Raw genomic sequence first — 25,217 nt, forward strand, 5'->3', positions numbered from 1 at the left:
TTATGGAGATCCTTTTTCGGTTCCAAAACACAGCACCACTTTTGATTGTGCTCAACAGGTTTTCTACAGAAGATAGACAAATTAAATATTAAATATTAAAATAAAAAATATTAAAAAAAAAGAGCTAAGATTCAAGAGTATTAGATCTGACAATAATGCAGAAAGAGCTTTGGGTTTGTCTACAAAGCACCAAGCCTTTGATGTGGATTTGACTGCAACACCAGTGTAAGATCTCACATCGGAAACGAGTGTCCAGAGCCAGGGCCTTATAAGTGCATGCTCACCTTAACTAGTGAGACGCGTTAGAAAAACCGCGACTCAGGCCAGGGGGTGGGACCCAGAGCAGACAGTATCTTGTAGGGCCCAGTCCGCTGCGTAACTCTGCAAGACGCGTTTTAAGTCAGGCCCCAAAGAACAAACCCGTGCGGGCCTTGGGAAGTGAGCACAGAGCCGAGGACGGCTCGTCTTAAGATGGGGGGATTGTAAGATCCTACATCGGACCAGAGCCAGTGCCTTATAAGTGCATGCTCACCTTGACTAGTGAGACGCGTTTAGAAAAACCGTCGACTCAGGCCAGGGGGTGGGACCCAGAGCAGACAGTATCTTGTAGGGCCCAGTCCGCTGTGTAACTCTGCAAGACGCGTTTTGGGAAGTCAGGCCTCACGGTGGGCTCGCTTCTACAAGAACAAACCCGTGCGGGCCTGTGGGACTATCTTGCTAGTGAGGTGGGGTGTTACAACCAGACCCAACATGATAGGTTTAGCTGCAACATTAAATCCAAAAATAATGTTTATAATATTAATTATAATAGCAATAGTAATGTTCATAATACAAATAATAATATTTTTAATATTGATAATAATATTAAACTTACATTACCCAAGTTTTATAGTTTTTATTTCTTGAAATCAAATTTATGGCTTTTCTTCAATAATAATAATCTTTTATTTTTATTTTTTTATTAATGATAATAATAAAAATAATCACAATACTAATAATTATAAATTTAAATCTGCCACCTCAACCAAATTCAAAATGAATATTCATAGTTCATAATGTTCTTATTTATTTTCATGAATGTCCCAAGCTCATGAATTGTTTTTATGAATATTCATAATAATATTTATTTTCATTATATAATTAATCTATCAGTTCATGTATTAAAATATTTGAAGGAATAAATAAAATTACTAATCAAAAAAGAATTTAATAACAAATATTTTTCTTTAACCAACTCATAAACCCACAAGCTCACTGTCCACTGTTCAATCTATGAAACTTTTGAATTTGAAATTTTTATTATTTAAAGATTATTTCATTCACTTTTAATTATGTTTTAATACATGTTAATATTCTTATGTTAGTGTTAAACTACAAAATCCAACATAGTCTTAATCTCAAATATAAGTGGGCCTCAAATCTAATTTTTTTTTAAATGTCTATTATATGTTTTATAAATTAACCAACACCAACATTATTTTGTTTCCCTTCCAAGGCTCAGGGAAAAAAAAAGCCTCTATGCAAGATTCAAGACTCCAATTATTTCTTTAATTCCTTTTGAGAATGATAATTCATAAAAGGTAAGAGGTGCGAAACCCGTTGTTGTCTGACAAGGGACCTGTTTTCGTTAAGAAACGAGCATGCTACATGCCGCATTTAGTAATTGTCCCTTTTATTATCCACACGACTCTTTTTCTAAGAACACACTCGTGACTCTAATAGTAAAAAGAAAATCGATAAAATAACATAAATTTTTTTAAAAAAAATATTTTAATAGAAAGTTGGCAAACAACTCTACTGTTTGTGTTTGTTTTTATGTTTTAAAGATATTTTTTTAAAAAATAAAATTTTTTATTTGTTTTAAATTAATTTTTTTTAGTATTTTTAGATTATTTTAATATACTAATATCAAGAATAATTTTTAAAAATATATTATTTTAAATACAAATAAAAGAAAATAATGGACTGTTTGGCAGTGTGGTAGCGTTTGCTTTTCAAATAGCTTTTCGTGCCGAAATACATGCAAATGATTTTTTTATTATTTTTTAAAAATCATTTTTGATATCAGCACATCAAAACAATCCAAAAAATACAAACCGCACTCAATTTTAACAAAAAAAAAATGAAATTGATGAAAACACCGGTTGAAACGCAGAGCAAACGTCTCCTAACTCTTTCAAGTCATGTACATTACCTAAGTCATTGGTTTTCCAGACGAGACTTCGATTAAGCATAATCAAATCTAGACTATGGTGTTTTTTTTAAGTAAAAGGTAAAGAAAAGTTAAGAGGCAGAGGAAGAGGGCGTTTCAAGATAGCAGAACAGGGGATGATGTTTTAGCAGAATTATGACTTTACTATTACAGAAGCAAGGTCTGGGATAACTATAGTAATAAATCATGTATAAAGGAAAGCTTTTAATTGTTAGAGATAAATGTGTTCCTGGCTTGTAGGAGTCTGCAGTAATTTGCATCCATGATCTGCTCATATGTCCAAGCACTTTCCCTTTTTTCTTCATGTTGAATCACAATCTAAGACAGAGTTCTTTGTTCCTGAAATTTCATAATCCTCCGACGTCTCTCCACATATTACGTTGTCCTGTTGGTTGCTGATCTGAGGAGAGTTTGTTGTTGCTTCTGGGATTTTGTAGGCTCCAACGTCTCTCTGTAAATTACGTGCTGTTGTCGGTTTCTGACCTAAGCAGGACTTGTTGCTCCTGGGATTTCGTTAGAATCCAACATCTTGCCATAAACAATGTTGTCTTGTTTGCTGGGCTGGATGCAAGAGGTCTGCGATTTGATCAGTGATGGAAATGTGTTTGCTGTGATGATCACCAAGCGGATTTAAAACAGTCTGGACCAAGATTATTTTGGAAAGAATGATTCAGTCATCTGTTCGAAGGAGGAAGAAAAAGTAGTGATTGTAAGAGAAAATTACTCAAATTATACTTGTATAATAACACAATTTTTCAATTTATAATTATATTTTTAATTATTTCAATTTAATTCATAAGTGAATTAGCATAAACTAGATATTGCCTATAATGATTATGTTAGGCACCGTAAAAATTTAATTTTTTTTATTAAAAATTAAATTTTTTAATGTATTTTGAATTGTTTTGATGAGCTAATGTAAAAAATAATTTTTAAAAATAAAAAAAATATATCATTTAAATGTATTTCAGTATAAAAATACTTTAAAAAACAACCACAACTATAATTTCAAACAGGCTCGTCAAATATAAAATGCTAGAGCTTAGTGTGCAAGAATTTTCATACTCCATTAAAATTAAACTCAACATTTTAACTCAATTGATATTTAAATCTTCCTTTCAAAAAAAACAAAATCTTATATTCAAACATTTTCTTTGAAAAAACATATGCATAAAGTATGCATATGCAGTAACATACTCACATATTCATAGTACGTAATACAAACCAAGGTTTCATTTATTTATTTATTTAAATTCAGACTCCTCTTTTCTAATATCCATTCTAGCAAAATCAAGATATTTGCATAAACTTCTTAATTTCCTAAAAACAATTATGCATGCCCACCAAGTAATTAAGATGTTATACACTTCAATTTCAAAATTTCAAGTAAAATTCCAAAATAACAGCAAAGAAGATGAATGTGATGAGAACACATGTTAATCTCAAATAGTAAATTAATCCTTCAAATTAAAGAGAAAATAGTTACGATATTTATTATTAATATGGTCTTTAGTTCTACTAATATTAATGGCCATGGCCAGCAAGATATATTAATATGGTTTTTTGTTTTTTGTTCTTTTCTGGCTACAAGTCCTGCAAGCGATCATGTGGGAATTCCTCTAGCAAACTCTCGATTAAGCTCCAATTGTTTTTTAATATCATCACAAAGCTTTAACACAGCTCCAATGCAGCACCTTGATTCCTTTTTATTATTATTATTGGTTAATTCATATATTTAATCTTAAAATGTTGTTGCTAGTGGATTCCCCCTGGCCATTTGTAGGGTCGAAGAGCAAATCAAGCAATCAGAGAAGGAGAAACACAACAAAAACAAAGCAGCTTTCCAGAAGAAGCATGGTGGAGGTCATTCCTCTTTAGAGTAACAGTGCTTTTACATGGGGAGTGGCATTCTTTCTTGACACAAAAGAGCTCCATGGCAACCTTCACGAACAGGCTCTCCAGTACAGCCACAGCAAAACAACAAAGAAAGGCAACACAAAACTCCAAGGATGCGTCAGATCCTCCCCAAAAAAGCAGCGAAACAACGAAAAGAAATCTCATAAAGCTAAGCACCATCTATCACATTACACGTTCTGTCATAATTCAAACATGATCTACCATGCCACCATTACCATTCATCAACAAACCTTTACTCTCTTCGTCTTGCTCGTGTTCTTTGTGGCCATCGCCATTGCATGCGCTCATCTCCATGCTAGTTAGCTCCTTCGCCTTGAAAGCCTCGTGTTCCCAGTCTGTACGGACCATGACAACATAGAGAATAGACAACGCACAAGCTATCTGGGCAGAGAGGAGCCCAAACCACAGCCCAGAAAACCCAATGTTTAGCCCAAATGCCAGGCCTACTGCTACTGGTGTTCCCACAAAGTAGAATGAGCCTAAATTTATACGAGCTCCGACGGCCGGCCGTGCTGTGGCCCGTAGGATGCCGCAGCCGGTTGTTTGAGGGCAGTTACCAAGCTCACAGAGCCCTATTATTGGCAAAACAGCTGCTACAAGACCTTTAACAAGAACATCCTTAGTGAACAGACCAGCCCATCGCTCTCTAAGGAATACTGTCCATGTCACATTGAGAACGCCGATCACAAAGGCACAACCCAATGCAACCATGGCTGCCAACTTGGCTTTGTATGGCTTACCAGCTCCAAGCTCGTTCCCTACCTGCACTATACCAATAGATGTATGTAGATGTTTGTGAGCTTTAACCAGGACAAGGAAGAGGATTAAAAAGAAAAAAAAAACAAATTATAATGGAGGGAGAGAGGCCGCTTGGTTCACTTTTGCTGGTCATGCAAGATCGCCACACTCCTACATGGAATCTGAGCTTTGAGAGAGAAGTAAACAGAAGCTTTCTTGTCGTGTACTAATTATGTCCAATCACACAACGTGTGTGATCTAAGATGGGTCCTCTAAAACGATGCAATCACCTAACAAATCGATACCATGCTTAGAAGCTTAGGCCTTTTTTTCATGAATTTGTTTGATGCCAGTCTTTTCACTCGCTTTTCATCTTGCACAAAAGAAAATCCTCGCCAATTAACACAAATTATATCCAAAGCCATATCAGAAGAGTTAGTACGTATCTCATCAGACTATTCACATAACAGACTCTTAGACCAAAGTAACCTATGAAGTAGCGCGCAGTAATAATATTTTGTTCTGGTCTGCACACCAGGCCAATGAATGCAGCTCTCATTCTGTGGATTCTCTCTTCCTGGGTCAGAATTAGGTTTCAACGGGAAGCAATCACTCTCACAACTGCCCTAAGAACTTGGCCACACACTAAAGATGTAGCTTGGGATAGAAAAAGGGGGCCATATTTGACTTCTTGAAGTGTAACATCATAGAGAAATTAACATGGTTACAGATCTATTTAGCAAGAATCTAAGTTACAGTGAGCCTTCGACGCATGAGCACATAAGTATATGAACATGTGTAACAATCCTAGATGATTATGTGAAGAGGAAGTGAGTTTTTGGACCTACCCGAGCAGAGACACAGCCAGCAAGTGCCATGGGGACGGTATACATCATGCTTGTGGTCTGGATGAGAATCCCAGTGGCGGCCACCGCCAGCGTGGGATTTGGCAAGTACCCTGCCAAGACAGTCACTATCTCATACCACCACCACTCCAAGCAAATCCCTAAGCAGCTAGGGACTGCCACCTTCAAAAGCGGTCCCACCCCACCACACAGCCCTCCAATCTCAACCCTCCATTTCATCTCCCATCGTCCACTAACCCACCACACATACCCCACCATCAGCCCCACCATGTTCATGTTAGTCACAACTGATGCCAATGCCACCCCTGGGACCCCCCATCCCATCACCACAACAAGAGCATAGTTCAATGGCACGTGGAAAATAACAGCCAATAAGGAGCAATACATGATGGGTTTTGTCACCCGCTGTGACCTTAAGAAAACCCTCAAGGGCTGTAATAAAGTGTTTGTTAAGAGATCTGGGAGAGAGTACATACAGTACGTTGCTGCCATTGCAGTAATATTAGGATCTTGGCCCATAAAATTCATGATTGACTCAAGATTAAGCCACAAGAGACTTATGGGTATGATTGCAATGCCTAGTATCACGATCATACGTTGAAGAGAGAGTGAAAGGAGGTCCCAATTCTTGCTGCCATAAGCTTGGCTACAGACTGGCTCTAGTCCAGAAGCTAAGCCCACGAGGACTGAGTAACCAGTTATGTTTGTAAACCCAATGGAAAGTGCACCACCAGCTAGTTCTAGACTGCCTAGCCTGCCCAAGAACATAACTGAGACCACTGCTCTAAAGAAGGCCATTAAGTGCGCAGCTGTTATTGGCAAAGCCATGCCCCATAACTCCTTTAGCTCTTCAAAAACCTGTTAAACCCAAGAAAACATTTATGCCAATATGAATATCAACAAGAACATGTAGCAAAGCGAGAGAGAGAGAGAGAGTGTGAGTTAGTTGGCAAGAAACTGTTTTGTGGGGGCACTTAATCACCTGAGAAGCAGAGGGAAGTTTGTGAGAATAGAAATCTGGGTCTTTCTCCGCCATTGTTGTTGTTTCTAAAATATCATGTAAACTAGAAGCAAAGATTTGAACTTGAGACCAAACCAAAAGGATAAACTAAAGTTGCTTCTTTTCTTAATCAACTTTCAATACTATATCAAGAAACTAAGCTTAAACTGTATGAAATAAGCACACGATTTTCTTTGAAAGTGGAATGGAATGGAAAACCAAGTTTCTATTTTCTTGATTGATCAGAACACGAAATGAAGAAGAAATCAAAGGTTGTAAACAAATCCACTTTACTCTGCCTCTTAATAGAAGAAAATACAAAGGGTTGAAGCATGAAGTAGAAGATGAATAGAGGCATTAAATAGGTAATCAACAGTAAGAAAGATGGTTGACAGGCACAGGCATATATGCGTATGTTCGTGTGTCTTCAAGAGTCAAAGAAAACAAACACAAAAACAACTTTTGCTTTGCTTTATAACATTGCAACAATATTTTCTTGGCGTGTATCCCTTCCTTCTATGTGTATAGGGGCAGTATTTATACCGTAGAAGGACAAGAAAAGACTAAAGAGTAGGAGTTGCTAATGGCGGCGAGATCAGCAGAGAGAAAAAGAGAAGTAAGGGAAAGGACAGGTCTGTATCATAGAGAGACAGGGAGGGAGGGTTTTCTAAAAGACTTACTGCTGAAAAAGAAAACCTCTAAAGAATAAAGAGAGAAAGGTGAAGGGAGAGACTTGAGAGAGGGAGGAAGAGTGGACGTGGTCGGTTTTGGGCAACTTTCAAGGACTTAATTGAATATTTTACTTTTATCCGAATTTAATTTTGGGAGGTTGTAAATCATTCTAAAATTATGTGAATAGAGAAGAAAAATCCAATCAAATTAAGAATATTTGAACACATGCACTCATTCCTGTTGGGAATTAGTTGACAAGCAATTAAATCAACTTCAAAGGTAATTAGTAAATCATATGGATATTATATTTTGCTAAAGATAATAATTAATTAATTGATTGTAAGGTGGTGAGAAGAATTCTTATGATGAAGAAGTAGTATGAGATTAAGAAAAATATTCCATTGGGTATTATAATTTGTTTATTGATTTTTTATTGTATTGATAAAATAATAATTATACTATTATAGTTAATAGACAAAGTAAATTCTCCATGTAAATCATTTTCTTTTAAAAAAAAAACATTTAATTATGATGAATCATGCATTTTCCATGAGGGAGGAACCTCCCAATCGACAAGGAAAAATCATTCTATAGTGGCCATCCGATATGCATATGATTATGATTATAGGTAGAAAGTTCCTTGCATATATAAATATGCTTAAAGGTGATAAAATATTAAATGGGGGTACAAATATAGTTTTTATACCTGATCTAGTGGCCGGCATGATTGAAGACCTGAGTTTTGAGTTTTAACCAAGTCATTTGTGTTAATTTTTTTCAAAAAAAATCAAAATGATATCGTTTTAATTATATAAAAAAAAAAAAAAACAAAGTTAACAGGTTGCAATCGGGTTTTTGACCAGGTTTTGCTGGATCAACCCACCGAATCACACCAGGTTCTTTTTTTATTTTTATTTTTTTTAACTCGGCCCGGTTTCAATTCCAAATCGACGCTAGACTAGATTTTAAAACTTTAGGTACAAGTAAATAAGCAATAACTTTTATGAAAAGGTTTGATTTATGTGCAAAAAATAGATTCTTAAAGATATGGCCCTTAATTAATGATTTAAAACTTTTCAATTATTTACTTTTAATCTGGAATCTATCCAGCTACAACAAATTCTGGGTGGAGAGACAGATTTCCAAAATGATGACAGATTTAAGGACCCTTGAAAGCCAAATTACTGTTTCTAAGAAAATAAAGGAACAGGAATATTTTGAAGCTTTATTGATGTGTAAATGAATTAAAACCGTACTTAATTTAAAAAGCTTCCTTTATAGCTTATTATAATGGATTTGTACCAAAATTTTGTCTGTACATTGATTCTTTAGCTGTTTTTGTATGTAGTTTGTGTTTGATTTCTCTTTTCATCTCTATAGTTTAAAATTGCAATTTCTGATAAAATAAAAAAATACACTATTCATTAAAAAAATCAGCAAACAGACAGTAATAAACAATTAAAGATCATATTCTCTTAATGTATTGGCGTCATATGATCTCAATAGTTCTATATTTAGCTAAGCTAGCGTTGGAGACCCACATTGAAGAACAAGAAGAGCAGAGAACAAAGAACGACATCAATGGATTCTCTAAAACGTCAAGATTTTTAAGGGAATTTGACCCAATGCAGGCTTCAAGTTAGTGGGTTAGAAGATGGAATAATTATTTGCACTGTTTTGAATTTATAATAATTATATCAAGATCACTTCAAAAAGTTTGTCATCACAATATACGCCAGGAGTCATGAACAGCGCCTAGCTAGCTAGCAAAACATATATATATAATTCTTTTTTCTTTTTGGAAAGGTCATGAATCATGATGGCTAGTTAGGTGGAATGGAACTTGTGCAAAACAATCCAAAAGGGGCATCTTATTATGAAAGATAAAGCAGATCGATTACAAAAGATTAGAGCATGAAAAGAACCAAAGAGACAAAGATTTCAAAATATTAGTGCATGAAAAGAACCAAGGGGACAGACTTTATCCTCATTGTCGAGATCTAACAGTAACAACAATACCATAATCTGCACGATAAATATTAATATTATAGTGCAATTAGATATAAATATAGAGAGAGGACCTAGCTAGCGATGTCTGCATGTGTTTTCCATTACAGTGGTGCTGTGTGTGTCTCTCTGTGTGTATATATATATATATCCTCTGCAGAATTCTTGTTTTTGAGATAACATTTGAAGTTTCATATTCAGGAAAAACAATGAGTGGTTCTTTCCAGGCAAGAATGGTACGCTCTCGTTGGAAAAGATGCCCTATAATGTTCTTGTTGCCTTGTAAAGCTCGTGCATATAGTTTGTGGTGGGTTTATCACAGGCTGCTAAGCTATATATTCTCTTTTGGCACTATGCAGGAGTGTGATTGGATCCAGAATATAATTAAGAGGAAGATCTTGCTGCTGTATTGTTAGGTCATAGTGCTGCTTCTATCGTATTTTGATCTCGATGCAATGTGATTTTGTCGTGTTTTAGAAGCATGCATGTACTATATATATAATATATATATATATATATATATATAGGTTCTTAACAAAAGCATAGAGAATATACCCTACATTAAAAAAAAAAAAAGGTAAGAAAAAACAATTAAAAGGTAAGGAATAAATGCAGGAACTTTAGATTTTGTTTGGATGCTGGGAATTTCATCATGCCTGACTTTTGCTCACTTCTTGTTGTCGTCCTCACTTCTTCGACGATACGTTCCTTTTGTTTTGCCGTATGGGAATGCAGGCGCAGTTGTGGTTGAACTTGTGTTCCCAAACTAACTGAAAGCATTAAATCTGTGGTTTCATTAGTGTTCCCAAACTTTTGGAAACAAGAACTCAAAACGCAATCTAAAGAAACGTCTGGATCTCTAAACGGGTTTGGTGCTTGGAAGTATGGCAGTGGTTGTTTTTTAAAGTGTTTTTGGTTTGGAAATGTATTGAAATTGTGTTTTTTTTTAAAAAAAAAATTATTTTTAATATCGGCATATTAAAATAATATGAAAACATTAAAAAATATTAATTTAAAGCAAAAAAAATACAAAAAATTAATTTTTTTCAAAAGCGTTTTTGAAACGTAAAAACAAACAAGCCCATGTGTGTATTTGGTAATGCGGTGCAAATTATTTTTGTAAAAATATTTTTCAATTGAAAATATATTAAAATAATATTTTGTTTTTCAATCTTTTTTTCTTACACCAGCATATTAAAACTATTAAAAAACATATAAAAAAATATCAATTTAATATATTTTTATAAAAAATAATTTAAAAAACACTTTGAAAAATATTGGTTAAACTGAAGAAACAGACACTCTTAATATAACTTTGTATCATAGGTCATTTTCTTAAAGATGCTATGCACACATTTCTTTCTTTAATTTCTTAATTCATTTCAGATCACTTTCAAAAAATTAGATAAGATATAAAAGATAAGACAAATTGTGTTGGGTTAAACTATATCTCTTCGATGTAAAAGCGATTTGATTATTACTCTTGGTCCCCTCAAGAACTTAATTGGCGATAATATATATTTAGTTTGTTCATATCAATTTGTAAGTTATTTTCAGAATAGTTTTAGAAATTATGAAATTTTAAAATATGATAAAACAAAGTTTTCTCTACAGTTTAATTAAGATTATAATCTTAGGGTTTGAAATTTCCTTCTTTCTTTCGTTGTACATCAAATAAATACATGCTTTCAATATTTGTTTGATAACCAAATTCATTTTCAAGATTTAGGTTAATATATATCATTATATTAAGTGCCTCTAAAGTTCAGAGCTATTAAGTGCCTAGCTATATGATCCAAATAATTTGCACCGCGTGCAAGCATCAAGGCATCGTTGCCATGGAAATGAGCTAGCAAAACGAAACAGCTTTTTCTTAACGAAAGCTTTATGTCCAGTTCTTCGCTCCTGTTTGAAGCACATGACACAGCTCTTTCGTAGTTTTAATTTCTTCAATGAGAGCTCAAGCCAATGGCATAGAGCCAAGTTAATTACAGAAGCACAATATTAATGCCTTTCATTTTCAAGGGCATGACCTGACAGTGATGGTAGTTAAGATCAATGGCAAAGCCCTTCACAGATGATCTCAAGCTCACGAGTATGGCTGCCTTGAAACCTGGGGGCTTATGGATATCGTGGACCGTTTATATTCCCGGCTCTATTTACAGCTAGGGTGAAGCCAATAGTTTTCCAGTCATGGCAAGAAGGAAAGGAAAATGTGAAATCATAAATACAATATTCGGTTCCTTCGACTTAAAATTATGCTTCTGTAGGGGATGGATTGTTGAACAATAGCAGTTGCAATCTTCCTTTCGCAATTTTTTAACTCCATTGGAGGGTTGCTTTGTTGCAATTTGGCAAGAGACACCCTCAGAACAATGCTTTAAATTTGTTATTATAAGAATAACTTGGCTTGCATGGATTTTCTAGTATCCACAGCAAGTCTTGGGACATCATAAAACTAGCAAATCGTTGTACAGATCATTTCTGTCTGATATCTATTTTCAATTATTGAATGGGATACATATAATGTATAGCAATATAGTTGGAAATAATTTCAACATGATTTTGTTGTCATGTCAATATAATGTAGTATCTCATCACAAATGTTCACCTCCTTCGAGTAATTCCTCGGTATTGCAGGAAAATGGCATGTATGATGATTGGCTTCAGTTTGGGTCTGAATGCAGCAGCGCCGAAGATGCCCTCTCGATATTTCTCCCGGAAGCTAATGGTGAAACTCCTAGAGTCTGGAATGATGAGGAAGATGAGGGAGTGGGAGCTGAAGCTGCAATAGTTGATAGAGCACTCACATTGCTGCTGCTCAATATGCTGGTTCCCGGAATAGAACCTTCTGTTGTCGCCTTCGGTGCCGGTGGGTTCTCAATCTCAGAAATTCCCTCCAGCATCTGCACTACTTTTCCCATCTTAGGCCTCTGAGATGGTTGGTCCTGGATACACCAAAAGCTCACTTGAATTGCCCTTGTCACTTGCTGCATATCCACATCTTGGTCTGCAAGCCTTTGGTCCAAAATTGCAGTTACATTACTCTTCTCAAACTCTTCATAAGCCCAGGCAGAGAACTTTTTTCGGTTAGTTTCTGGTGAGACCTCAAAGTTCCTTCTCCCACTCACTATCTCCAACAAAACCATCCCGTAACTGTAGATATCAGATTTGGAAGTAATTGGAAGGTTTGCAAGCCACTCAGGTGCCAGGTATCCTCTCGTCCCTCTAACACTTGTTAGAGTCCTATATCTGTGATCCTTGGGAGTTATGAGCTTTGCAAGACCAAAATCAGAAACCTTGGCGTTGTAGTTCTCATCCACGAGAATGTTTTCTGGCTTTATGTCACAGTGGACAATGCAGTCTCGACATTCCTCGTGAAGATATGTGATTCCTCTTGCAGTTCCAAGGGCAATGTTAAATCTCTGCTCCCAATTTAACAATCTTCCTGACTGCTCTTCTGTAGTGAAAAGGAAATGGTCAAGAGACCCGTTTTTCATGAACTCATAAACCAGAAGCCTATGACGACCCTCGGAGCAAAAACCAATCAATCTGACCAAATTCAAGTGGTGAGTGCTGCTAATAGTCGCAACCTCCATCCTGAACTGTTTCTCACCCTGTTCAATTCCCTCAAGTTGCTTCACTGCAACAACTGTCCTATTAGCTAGAACGCCTTTGTAAACAGCTCCAAACCCTCCTGCTCCAAGCTTCTCTTTAAACTCTTTTGTCGAACGCTGCAGGTCCTTATATGAGAACTGCACCGGAGCACCGGATGCATACTCCAGTAGGGCATACTGAGCTGACAAACTGCCAAACTTGGGACTGTTTCTACAGCACCACCACCACAGACCACCCTCCACAGCAATCAAACCCAAAAGGGTAATCACAACAACAACAAGAACAACCCAGACACGCAAGCTTGAACTTTTGCTCTTCTCCGCAATCTGCAAACCAGGTGGAGGGTTTGGCTGTGCTTGCCCACAAACTTTCACATACGAAGTGCTGGGAAGCGCTGGATTCTGATATCCACTAATAAAATCTGAATTTTTCAGGTAACACATGCCACTTCCATCTGACAAAGACGTCGAAGCAATACAAGAACTTTGAGAAAGACAATTCACCCTACAAGCTGATATCCCATTAGAGAAAACCTGAGATTCTGTCTCAGGCTGATATGTCAAGAATTTCGCATTATCTAACACCAACATAGTAGCAGTCCCCACACAACTCCCAATCTCAACTTTTCTTCTACACCCTTGTCTACTGTCGTTCACATCAACAGGCTCAAAATTCTCAGATGGACAACCACAATTCGGACTCGGACTCGACTCGTTATAACTACAAATCCCCATATTCCCACAATAACCAAAAACCTCACATTGATCAGTCAAAGCAGACCATACCATAGTTGTATTTCCGCTACCTATATCAGTGCTATACATCCTAAAGTTCCCATCTTTTCCTAACCTCAAAAATCTCGACCTATTGCCCCCTTCATCATAATCATTACTAAATGCCACAGTATACGACACACTTGGAAAAGCAACATCAAAAATTGTCAAACCCCCCGTTCGTTGCAACCCCAAAGCTGGTGAAGTCAAATTAGCAGCAACAGAAGAGTTCAACCCTTTTTCCCAATACACTATAGTATCATTCCATGTCAAAGTGAGATTTCCGGTACGAAGAAACCTAAAAGAATAAGACCCAGATCTTAAAACTTGATCCACACTAAAAGTCTGATTAGGTACTATTGTATCAGTTGGGTGATCAAATGAAGACCAAACAACTGAAGTTCCATTCTTTAACACTAAATTACCAAAATCATCAAGGGAAGCAGTGGTGGCACCAAGTCTAGCAGTGTTAGAATCCCAAACAACGGCGCCAGACCCGTTGAGGAGGCGGAGGTTGCCGGATGACAGGAATTGAAAGGACCCCTTTGAGTCAACTGTGGTGGTGCCATTACCTGCTGTCCAAATTGGGACACCACCGTTGTAGTTGATGGTTAAGGTGTAAGAAGAAGAGGAGCCCACTTGGGAAAATCCTACGTAGAAAGTGTTCGTCGGTGACCACCATTTTTGGTCTGGGTTTGCAGCTAAAAGGGTGGTGCCTGGTTGGATTGTTGTTTGTGCTGTTGTGACAGTGAAGAAGAGAAACAGGGAAAAGAGAAGATTTTGAGGTTTCATTTTCTTGTGTTGATGTCTTTGTTTACGGTTCTGAAGATTTGATCATTTGATTGCCGTGTATATAGAGAGAGAGTGCCACAAGGTTAAAGGACAATACTTTTGACTTTTGACTCTGGACTTTGTTTAAGTCTTTGTTGACTCTGGCTATTTTGTCTGAAATTTTGATTGCTGAAAAGTTGCTCACTGGTATATCTGGTCTCTTTCTTGTTTTGAAGTCGGTGGTGACCGAATCAGTTTGACTTTCAAGTGTGTGTTTTTATAACTTATTTTATAATTTAACATACTAAGGTTCTTGTTCTTTCAGAGATTATGTATTTAGTAAATATATGACAGTGTTTCATATATTTTTTTTTAATGTATTAAAATAATATTTTTATTTATTTATTAATATTATTATATCAAAACAATTTAAAAACATAAAAAATTTATTTTTAAAATATAATTAAATAATTTCAAAAATATAATTAGACTCCAGTACCGAACATCACTTTAATTTCTATATTTTTAATTTGGGTTATAATTTTCTCATTTTTGTCAACATTTTATTTTGAGAAAGGAAAAGAGAAATAAATAAAACGAAGCAATTTAATTTAGTAAATAAGGTATTTTTTGAAAAAAAAATGAATTGGAGATGATCGGGACTATGATACTACAAAAATTAACCAATTTACCTCAATAAACCAAGTTATAATTAACGATTTTTATTAACCACTTTGTGCCCGTTTGGCATTGTGGTCAAACCTGTTTTTTGAAAAATTTCAAAATTTTTCTTTTTTTTTATTAAAATTAAGTGTGTTTTGTACTTTTTGAATCGTTTTGATGTGCTGATATCAAAAATAATTTTTAAAAAATAAAAAAATATTATTGACATGCTTTTCAGCACGAAAAGCTATTTAAAATATAATCGCTAACACACTTCCAAACACTTTTAAATACATGTCTGGAAGCTTCTACCATGTTTGGAGGCTTCTAACGTGTGTGTTGTGGGGACCGAAAGGTACATGTTTGAAACTTCAAAGCTCTAGCGTGTGGAGTGGGGGTGTTGGGAAAATGTACTTTTCAACTTTTAACGTGTTTGAAACTCTAATAATGTTATCATTTAAAATATATTTTATTTAAAAATATATTAAAATAATATTTTTTTAATTTTTAAAAAATTATTTTTAATATTAACATATCAAAATAATCTAAAAACACTAAAAAAAAATATTAATTTTATATAAAAAATTTAAAACAAATATAATTTACATTATATTTCTAAACAACACCTCAAAATCACATGTTTGGAAAATGAAAAATGGATTTTCCAACTTCTAGCGTGTGTATTTCTAGATTGGATTTTCCAACCTGTAATAGCGGCAAGGTTGGTCATGTATTTCTAGATTGTTTTGAAATAAAAATAAATTTTAAAAATAAAAAATACATATTATTTTAATATATTTTAAAAAATATATATATTAAATATAAAATTGAATATGCTGAGTGCATTACTATCGTATAACAACATGACACAATAAGTAACGGCCCTGCTCACTCAAGAGCTTCTTGGCAATTATATCCTAAGATCATAAATAGATAGATAGGCCATGCATGGTACCCTGAAATAAAATAATAATTTTACATTACCATGTATGTAAATCAAGTTGCTTCAAACAGTTAAAAAATAAATTAATTTAAATTTCAGAAAACCTTCCTTATGATTTTATCTATTCTTTTTTTAACCAAAAACGCCATATCTCAATAAATTGCTGTTGCAATAATCCCAAAATATTAGTAATCATGCAAACAATTAATAGAAAACACGAGTTAATTTTTGCAAAAGTTATAAAACCAAGCACATGTTGTCGAGCATGGCAAAGAAAGGAAAGAGAGCAAGACTATTAGGGTTTGTAGGATAGTCCAGTTAATTTTTAAAATATTTTTTATTTAAAAATTAATTTTTTTTATTTTTTAAAATTTATTTTAAATATTAATATATTAAAATGATTTGAAAACACTTTAAAAAGTTTAACAAACTCCAAACTTTAATTATTATTTAATTTAAAATCTACATGACTTACTAGTACTCATCTTTAAGGATATTTTCCACCATATATACCCAACAAATTGAATGCTTAATTTGTCAAATTTTGTCAAAGAAGAAAAAAATTTCAATAACAGTTTCAAAGTAAAAATACAGAGAATCGTGATGACCGACCTAGATATTTAGGGGGGACATCATTTTTGTCCTACTTGCATTTTCAACTTTGATAAACCGTCTATTTTTCCAAAATTCAATTTTAATCCAAGAATTTATTTTTTTTATTTTTCAAAATTAAAAAAAAAAAAAAAGAGAAAAAGTTACCGGATTTTAGTTCAGAAAAGAAAAAAATTGTTCACAAATCATGTAGAGCTTGTTTGACAAGCTCCTCGAGATCCTGGATTAAAAGGGTCATCTGATTCAACATTATTAAATATAAAAAGTTTTAGAGAGGTGAAAATTCATATATTAAAAACATAAAGTTTCCAAAATTTAAAAAACCAGATGTAATTGAAGATGTGAAGATACAAAAAAAAAGGTATTTATTATTATTATTATTTAGAATAGAAATGAATAGAAGCATATATTTATTTTAAAAAGCATTTTGTTTTATGTAATTATATTATGAGATAATAATAAATAATAAATAAATAAATAATTGTTGATTCAGCAACATTACACTACCCTTAAAAAATACTTAAGAATTCACTGTATATCTAAACACAATTTACTATTCATCATAATAGTATACTTAGGCAATACAATTTTTTCATAAAGACCATTAAGGTGTATTTGAAAATATAGTATAAATCCTGTTTTTAAAAATTTTGAATTTCTTTATTTTTATTTAAAATAAAATTGATTTATGTTTTCATATTGTTTTGATATAGTAATGTTAAAAATAATTTTTTTTTTTAATAAAAAAATTATTTTAATACTTTTCTAAACAAAAAGTATTTTAAACCACTATTACTACTATAATCTTAAAAATACACAAATTATTAATATATTGACCGAGCACATATCAATATTTTTACTTTTTTGTAATCACAATAAAATAACTTATCAATCACTGAAAGCTAAAATAGATTAATCGGCATTTAAAGACTTCTTAGATCTTTTTTTTTTTTTTCGCATAGTGAAATGACTTGTTTTTAAAAGGAAAAAATTTAAAATTGTCATTTAGGATTTTTTTTGTCCTTTTATCTTGGGTTTTTTTTAAAAAAATCTTGGCTAAAAATTTTAAATGTTGGGTTTTTTTAAAATTTTAATTTTAAAGCTTAGAAATAATTCCTCAAGTGAAATTTTAGCCAACTGCATTATGACAACACATTAAGTGGTTGTTTGGTAGTGTGGTTGCGGGTGAGGTTCACCCGCAACCACACTACCTAGTGTTTGGTTAAAGAAAAAGTAGGGTGTTTTTGCTGGTAGGGCCCACTGATATTTGAGGCTGCACCACAGGTTTTGAGAAGCAACAAAACATTGCTTCTCATGCTGCTGACCCAACGTTAACAGTGGAGCATGGCTCCACTGCACACTGTTCACTAAGTGAACAGTTAGTTTTTTTTTTTTTTCCTTGAAAAACTAGTGCACAAAGTTTTTTTTTTCCTGAAAAACTAGTACAGTTAATTAATTGCACTTGTATTGTTCACGTGAAATATATATATATATATATATATATATATATATATATATATATATATATATATATATAATTAGTTTAAGGTAAATTAAATTTATTTGTACTGTAATCTCAATTTTATTCCTGATAATATTTTACTTAATTTTATTGCACGCAGGATAAATCATGATAACTGTAGTTATTGTTGAATGAATTTTGTACATAATGAATATTCTGTTATGTGGTGTGGTGTTTAGGGAAGTGGTTATGAATATTCTGTTATTGTTGTTTACCTCTCACGTAGTTTAATAGATGTGTAATGCTATTACATCATCTCTAGTTTAATGATAGCTAGTTGGATCATGCTTAGTCGCGAGCCCAAAAAAAAACTAACATGAAAAAAAATATATTATCAATGTGTTTTTTTAAATTAAAAAAATAATTGTAAATCAAAAACATAATCCATACATTTAATCAAATAAATCAAAAACATATGTGCTGATTAAATGCATAAAAGAGTTGTTAACAAAATCAAAGACAAAAATAAAAACTTAATAGATTTAATAGATAGACATAGATATAGATTTCTAACCTCATAACATAATTTATAAACTTGGTTATGTTTAATAACTTTTTTTAACCAATTTTTATGTAATCAAATGATAATAAAAATAGACACACATAAAAAAATAATCAAATAAAATTCAAAAAAAAAAAAGCATTCAAGGATGCATAAAAAGAACACCTACTAATATTACAAATATATTGTTGTGGTCTTATATGAAAACCAAGTAAAAGCAAAGTCAATTTATCTATGTCAATTAATTCGAATTGAAATTGAATACAAGTCAGGTGTCTCAGATATATATTTAATTAATATAAATTAAAACAAATTAATTAAAAAGAGTTAGGTGTCTAAGCTGCTGACCTAACGTGTCTGGATCATTAAAAAAAAGAATGACATGTTGTTAGCCTTTAAAAAAAAAAAAAAAGTATGCGACATGAAGATAACGTATTATTTTTCAAAACATGATAAGAAATTCATTTTTACCTAAAACATTATTTTTCAATTCATTTTCAACTAAAAACATATAAGAAATTCTTATAATGTCAATCAACCAATAAATAAATTTAAAACACCCTAAAATTCATCTAAGAACATAAAATTAAACCAAAAATAAAATATTCTCTTAAGCCCAATCTCTTTTTTTGGTAATATAAAAGAAAAAAATACATTTTTATGAAACTTCTCTCATTCAATAAAATTTATTGATGTCGAGAAGGATTTTTTTCGTTGTCACAATATGATAACTTTCTCTATTTATCTTTATTTTTCTATGACTTTTTCTTATTTTTTTTTTAAAAAAGAATTGAAAATGAAGAAAATAAAATGTTAAACCAAAACAAAATTTCAAATAATTATAGGGACTACCATAAAAGAAATGATAAAATAAGGGACGAAATGAACTTTTTTGCACAAATTCTAGTCAAGCCACATTATTATTTGGCCGTCTTTGATACTTCAGTCCATTTTTTTTTTTAATTGTTCCTTGCAACAACAAATTGTAAGAAATTGATCATTAATTTGGTCCTAAAAGGGCAAAATTAAAAAAAAAAACAATTGAGGATGGAAAAACAGGAGTATTGTTTCAATCTTCGGTATTGCATGAATGCTTGTGCTTACTGGAAAAAGAAAGAAAATGTACAAAAAGGTATTGTATTGAATACATGTGAGCTCATAAATAAGCTTCAACGGCGGAGAGATCATTTCAATTCTCTTTCACTGGTTCATCCATGTGAAACAGTGAAAGGGACTTGATTCTAATTCTCCTCCACAACTTTTTAACGCCATGAATTTTCTCAAGGTTAGAAACCAGAATCCCCTGGTTTTCACTTCTTCTTCTTCTTCTTTAACTGTATGCGGGGCGAGCACACCTAGATTTTCCAGCCTAAGTTGATTAACCATGGACTAAACAATGAAAAGAAGTTCATCTTCAAGCACAAAAGTCAAATCCAATGGAGAAAAAAAACAGTAGAATGCCACTAGTGAACATGAGCAAATAAAATATACTGAGAAAAGGCAATCACTTTAAAATCTTCTCAACATCAAGAAACCAGCACACCACTCAGTCAAAAAAAGAAGAAGAAAAAAATGAACCTCCTCCACTCTCTTCTCCTACTCCTTCCTCTCCTCCTCTTCATCACCACTACGTCAACAGCAACCATACCACCAGGCTCCTCTCTTTATGCCTCTAACACAAGCCGAACCTGGTCATCTTCAAACAACAATTTCTTTCTGGGCTTTGCTCAGGTGGGTCCCACTTCCTACACTGTTTCCATCTCCTACGCTGCGAGAGTTGCCATCTGGACAACCGACAGTGTTGTTAGTGGCACTGCCTCTGCAGCTGTTGTTGACAGCGGTGGAGTATTCCAGTTCCTCCGCGACGGCAATCTCCGCCTCGTTAACGGTTCGGGTGCCACCGTGTGGACCTCCAACACTGCCAAACTTGGTGTCACTTCTGCTTCCCTTGATGACACGGGAAATCTAGTACTGGCAGCCAACACCTTTGCTGTGTGGTCCAGTTTTGAAAACCCAACCGACACTCTTGTCCCTTCACAGAACTTAACAGTAAACCAAACTTTACGATCTGGGGTTCACTCTTTCCGTCTTCTAAGCAATGGAAATATTACTTTGACATGGAATGACAGTGTTGTGTACTGGAATCAAGGCTTGAGCTCTCTTTCTGCTTTGAACGTGACTTCTCCAACCTTGCGATTGCAGCCAAATGGGATTCTAACTCTTTCAGATGCTAGTTTGAGGATATCAGAGAATGTTGCTTTTGGCAATGATTATGGAGAAGGGGCTGATGTAATGAGATTTTTGAGGTTTAGTGATGGGAATTTGAGAATGTATAGCGGAGGAACTACAACTATGACATGGGCTGTCTTAGCGGATCAGTGTCAGGTTTATGGATACTGTGGAAACATGGGGATCTGTAGTTATAACGAATCAAGTTCGAGTCCGATCTGTATATGCCCATCTCTGAATTTTGAGGCAGTAGATGTGAATGATAGGAGAAAGGGGTGTAAGAGAAAAGTGGAGGTTGAGGATTGTGCGGGGAATGTAACAATGCTGGAGTTGAAGCAGACCAAATTTTTTACTTTCCAGGCTCAGCAAATTGTTTCTATTGGGATAACAGCTTGTAGAGTGAATTGTTTATCAAGTACTTCTTGCTTTGCTTCCACTTCTTTCTCAGATACAAATGTATGGTGTTACATGAAAAACACACCTGATTTTGTTAGTGGATATCAGGGTCCAGTGCTTCTTAGTACATCTTATGTAAAGGTTTGTGGAACAGTACAGCCAAATCCTTCGCCTTTGCAGCAGAGTGGAGGGGACAAAACGTGCTGGAAATTGCGGGTTTGGGTTGTCGGTGTTGTGGTTGTGGTCACTATTTTGGTTATGGCCGCTTTAGTGGGTTTATTTTGGTGGTTTTGTTGTAAAACTAGTCCCAAATTTGGAGGTGTGTGGACTCAGTATACACTTCTTGAATATGCCTCTGGTGCTCCTGTTCAGTTTTCATATAAGGATCTGCATCGCTGGACAAAGAGGTTCAAGGATAAGCTTGGAGCAGGAGGGTTTGGAGCTGTTTATAGAGGAGTTCTAGCTAACAGAACAGTGGTTGCAGTGAAGCAACTCGAGGGAATTGAACAAGGTGAGAAACAGTTTCGAATGGAAGTTGCAACTATAAGCAGCACTCACCATTTGAATTTGGTCAGATTGATTGGATTTTGCTCCGAAGGGCGTCACAGGCTTTTAGTATACGAGTTCATGAAAAATGGGTCCTTGGATCATTTCCTGTTTAGGACAGAAGATCAGTCAGAGAAATTGTTGAACTGGAAGAACAGGTTCAACATCGCTCTCGGGACTGCAAGAGGAATCACATATCTTCATGAGGAATGTCGAGATTGCATTGTTCATTGTGATATCAAACCAGAAAACATTCTCTTGGATGAGAACTACAATGCCAAGGTGTCTGATTTTGGCCTTGCAAAGCTTATCAGTTCGAAGGACCAGAGATACAGGTCCTTGACAAGCATCAGAGGCACTAGAGGGTATTTGGCACCAGAATGGCTAGCAAACCTCCCAATAACATCAAAATCTGATGTTTACAGTTACGGGATGGTTTTGTTGGAGATAGTGAGTGGGAGAAGGAACTTTGAGGTCTCACCAGAAATCAATGAAAAGAAGTTCTCAGAGTGGGCTTATGGGGAGGTTGAGAAGGGTAATGTGGAGGCAATTGTTGACAAAAGACTTGCTGATCACGGTGTGGACATGGAACAAGCGATGAGGGCTGTTCTTGCTAGCTTTTGGTGCATTCAGGAGCATCCTTCTCAAAGGCCAACAATGGGGAAAGTAGTGCAGATGCTTGAGGGAATTATAGAGATTGCAATGCCACCAGCACCCAAGGCCTTGACAGAAGGTTCTAGCTGTGGAACAAGTATGAGTTTGAGCAGTAAAGATGGTGCTCGCTCTACTTATGAAGCCTCGGTTCCACCTCCCTCTTCATCTTCATCATTTCAAACTGCAGGCATATCGCCTTTCATTTCAGAGAGGATCATGGAGAAGCAATCTTCATCATTGTTAGGATCATTGAAGAACTCTAAAACGCGTGGGAAAAGCACTGCATCTCCTATACATCAGTGAATGAAAGTTTTTTGTTTTTTCACGCCTCACTTTACTCATTATTAATATAATAATATATTATAATAATAATATTTTATTTAACTGTCTTGTTCATTTTTTCGTTTTAATTTTTTTTTTGTTTTTTTAGTGAATATTTTGTTTAATTTAGTTTGTTCAGGTTAAAAATTTCTTTTTATTTAGACTTTCATAACAATTATGCTGGTTTAATGGGTTAATCCAGTTAATTTTAGGTAAATCCGTCAATTTATTTTTCTATTTAGCTATCAAACTTTTATGATGCGAATTCCAGGTTTGGCGGGTTAACTCAGTTAATTTATATTTTTTTTCTTTTTCTTTATTAGTTTTTTTTGGGTTTTTTTTCTTTGTTTTTTTCTTTTTAATTATCACACTTTTAGGGATACGACATTGCAGCCAGACCTACATCCAAAGCTATTGAATTTGGTATTGCAGCCACACCTACTTAAACTTGGGTCATGCAAGTTTAATGTTATTATTAATATTATAAATATTACTCTTAGATCAAACATTGCAGTCAAACCCAAGATTTTTGGGATATATAATTTTATAGAAAAATTTAACACTTTTAAATCTTAATTTTTTATATATATATATATTTTTTATGCAAAAGAAATGACCCGATAGTTTCAAACTAAATCTCGTTAGCATTCATGGTTTTTACTAGTCCAATTTGTGTTCAGCCAACTTGTAACTAAGCAAGCATTGAAATTTAAGGAATTGTATCTGTAGTTTGAGTTTTGACAACAAATCATATGTTTATATGATCTCATTGCTGCTATAAAAAGACGAAGATTGGAGCTCAGTGACGAGTTTAGTCTTTCTAGGAAGAAAGAGCACACAGAATGCAATGTTGATGTTGGTGAAGCTTAAAAAACTTGTTTTCTCGATGGAGATTTAGGTTCGGTAAATTCATCGAAGAGCTACTAGTTATAAACTCTCGTGTTGCTTCGATTATTAAAATATTTTAAGTATTTTTATCGAGTAAATTTTTACATTTTAGATCATATAATCTATTTTTTCATATTCCTTGTGGAAACCTTTTTATATGAAGAAAATAATTTAATAGTGAAAAGGGATTACTCTCCATATTGACAATTATTCATATAATAGAATAAAAAGCAAAAATTGCACATTCTCAATATTTTATATTGTTAAATTATTTTGTTTTATTAACAAAAACCAAAAGAGAGGTGTATTTATTGTGCACTACCTCACCAAACACATTAATTGTAATAATATTTTTTTTATTTTATCTTTTAATGTTTTGTTTATTGAAAATTAGGTTTTCAGATTTATTATGATTTATTTTTTGTATGGTTATTTTAGTTTCATGATTCATATTGCAAGTTTGGAAGGTTAATCCAGTTGCTTCAAGTTTTTTAATATATAATTATTTTTTTTAATTTTATTCTTAATATTAAATTGATTAAGAATTAAGTTTTATATTTTTTCAAAACACAAATAAAATTATAATAATGATAATTGATTATATATAAATAATCAAATAACTAAAATTATATAATTCCCACACCACTGAGCATTCTACTAGTGTATGCAATAAATAAAATATTGTTTTTTTTATCAATGCATCAAATTATAACATAATCTTAAAAAAAAAAAACTATATATGAAAATCCCAGAATAAATTAACATTAAAAAGAAAGTTGCTGCAACAACTCTCCAACCTCATGTGGGACAACAAATTTCAGAAGGAAAGTTCTTTCCTTTTCACCCATCTCGAAAAGCAGATGTGCAATTTGGGAGAGATTTTCAAAAGCCAAGGCATGTGATTAACCTAATCTCATTTTTTATATAATTAAATATTCATTTATTTTCTATCTTATATTATTTTTTTCAAAATGCATTTATATCACCTACACATTTTCTTTTACTAATAAAATGTAATCTATCGTATGGTATGGACCATTTCAAGGAGCTGGTAGTAATGGGAAATGCAGGACAACCTGTATTTGTAAAAAGTTTAAATTTAAATTTTTTACTAAAAATTAATTTTTATATATATTTTGAATTGTTTTGATGTGTTGATTTCAAAAATAATTATTAAAAAAATAAAAAAAAAATCATTTTGATATATTTCAACATGAAAAATATTTTAAAAAATAACCGCAACCAAAACAGGCTAGGATCCCTACCACCAACACTCTTATGAATGTTTAAGAGTTTGTTTTTGGTTGTTTTTTGAAATATTTTTTACTTGTAAATCTATAAAATTAATATATTTTTTTATTTTTTTT

At 33.6% G+C, this 25,217-nt stretch overlaps 3 protein-coding genes across 3 annotated transcripts; 1 reads left to right on the forward strand and 2 right to left on the reverse strand.

Moving 5' to 3' along the window:
* Window positions 1–4,052: 4,052 nt before the first annotated feature.
* Window positions 4,053–7,479, reverse strand: LOC118056526 (protein DETOXIFICATION 54). Its single transcript, XM_073406712.1, has 3 exons — window positions 6,716–7,479; window positions 5,712–6,591; window positions 4,053–4,887 (listed from the first exon to the last, which is right to left on the reverse strand). The coding sequence occupies exons 1-3, from the start codon at window positions 6,767–6,769 to the stop codon at window positions 4,316–4,318; spliced, it is 1,506 nt and encodes a 501-aa protein (XP_073262813.1). The 5' UTR covers window positions 6,770–7,479; the 3' UTR covers window positions 4,053–4,315.
* A 4,300-nt stretch (window positions 7,480–11,779) lies between these two features.
* LOC118056527 (G-type lectin S-receptor-like serine/threonine-protein kinase At1g34300) lies at window positions 11,780–14,646 on the reverse strand. Its single transcript, XM_035068763.2, has one exon. The coding sequence runs from the start codon at window positions 14,593–14,595 to the stop codon at window positions 12,079–12,081; it is 2,517 nt and encodes an 838-aa protein (XP_034924654.1). The 5' UTR covers window positions 14,596–14,646; the 3' UTR covers window positions 11,780–12,078.
* Window positions 14,647–20,021: 5,375 nt separating this feature from the next.
* LOC118056528 (G-type lectin S-receptor-like serine/threonine-protein kinase At1g34300) lies at window positions 20,022–23,031 on the forward strand. Its single transcript, XM_035068764.2, has one exon. The coding sequence runs from the start codon at window positions 20,389–20,391 to the stop codon at window positions 22,942–22,944; it is 2,556 nt and encodes an 851-aa protein (XP_034924655.1). The 5' UTR covers window positions 20,022–20,388; the 3' UTR covers window positions 22,945–23,031.
* Window positions 23,032–25,217: the final 2,186 nt, after the last annotated feature.

The sequence above is a fragment of the Populus alba genome, chromosome 19, assembly GCF_005239225.2.
Source record: "Populus alba chromosome 19, ASM523922v2, whole genome shotgun sequence".
Classification (NCBI taxonomy): domain Eukaryota; kingdom Viridiplantae; phylum Streptophyta; class Magnoliopsida; order Malpighiales; family Salicaceae; genus Populus; species Populus alba.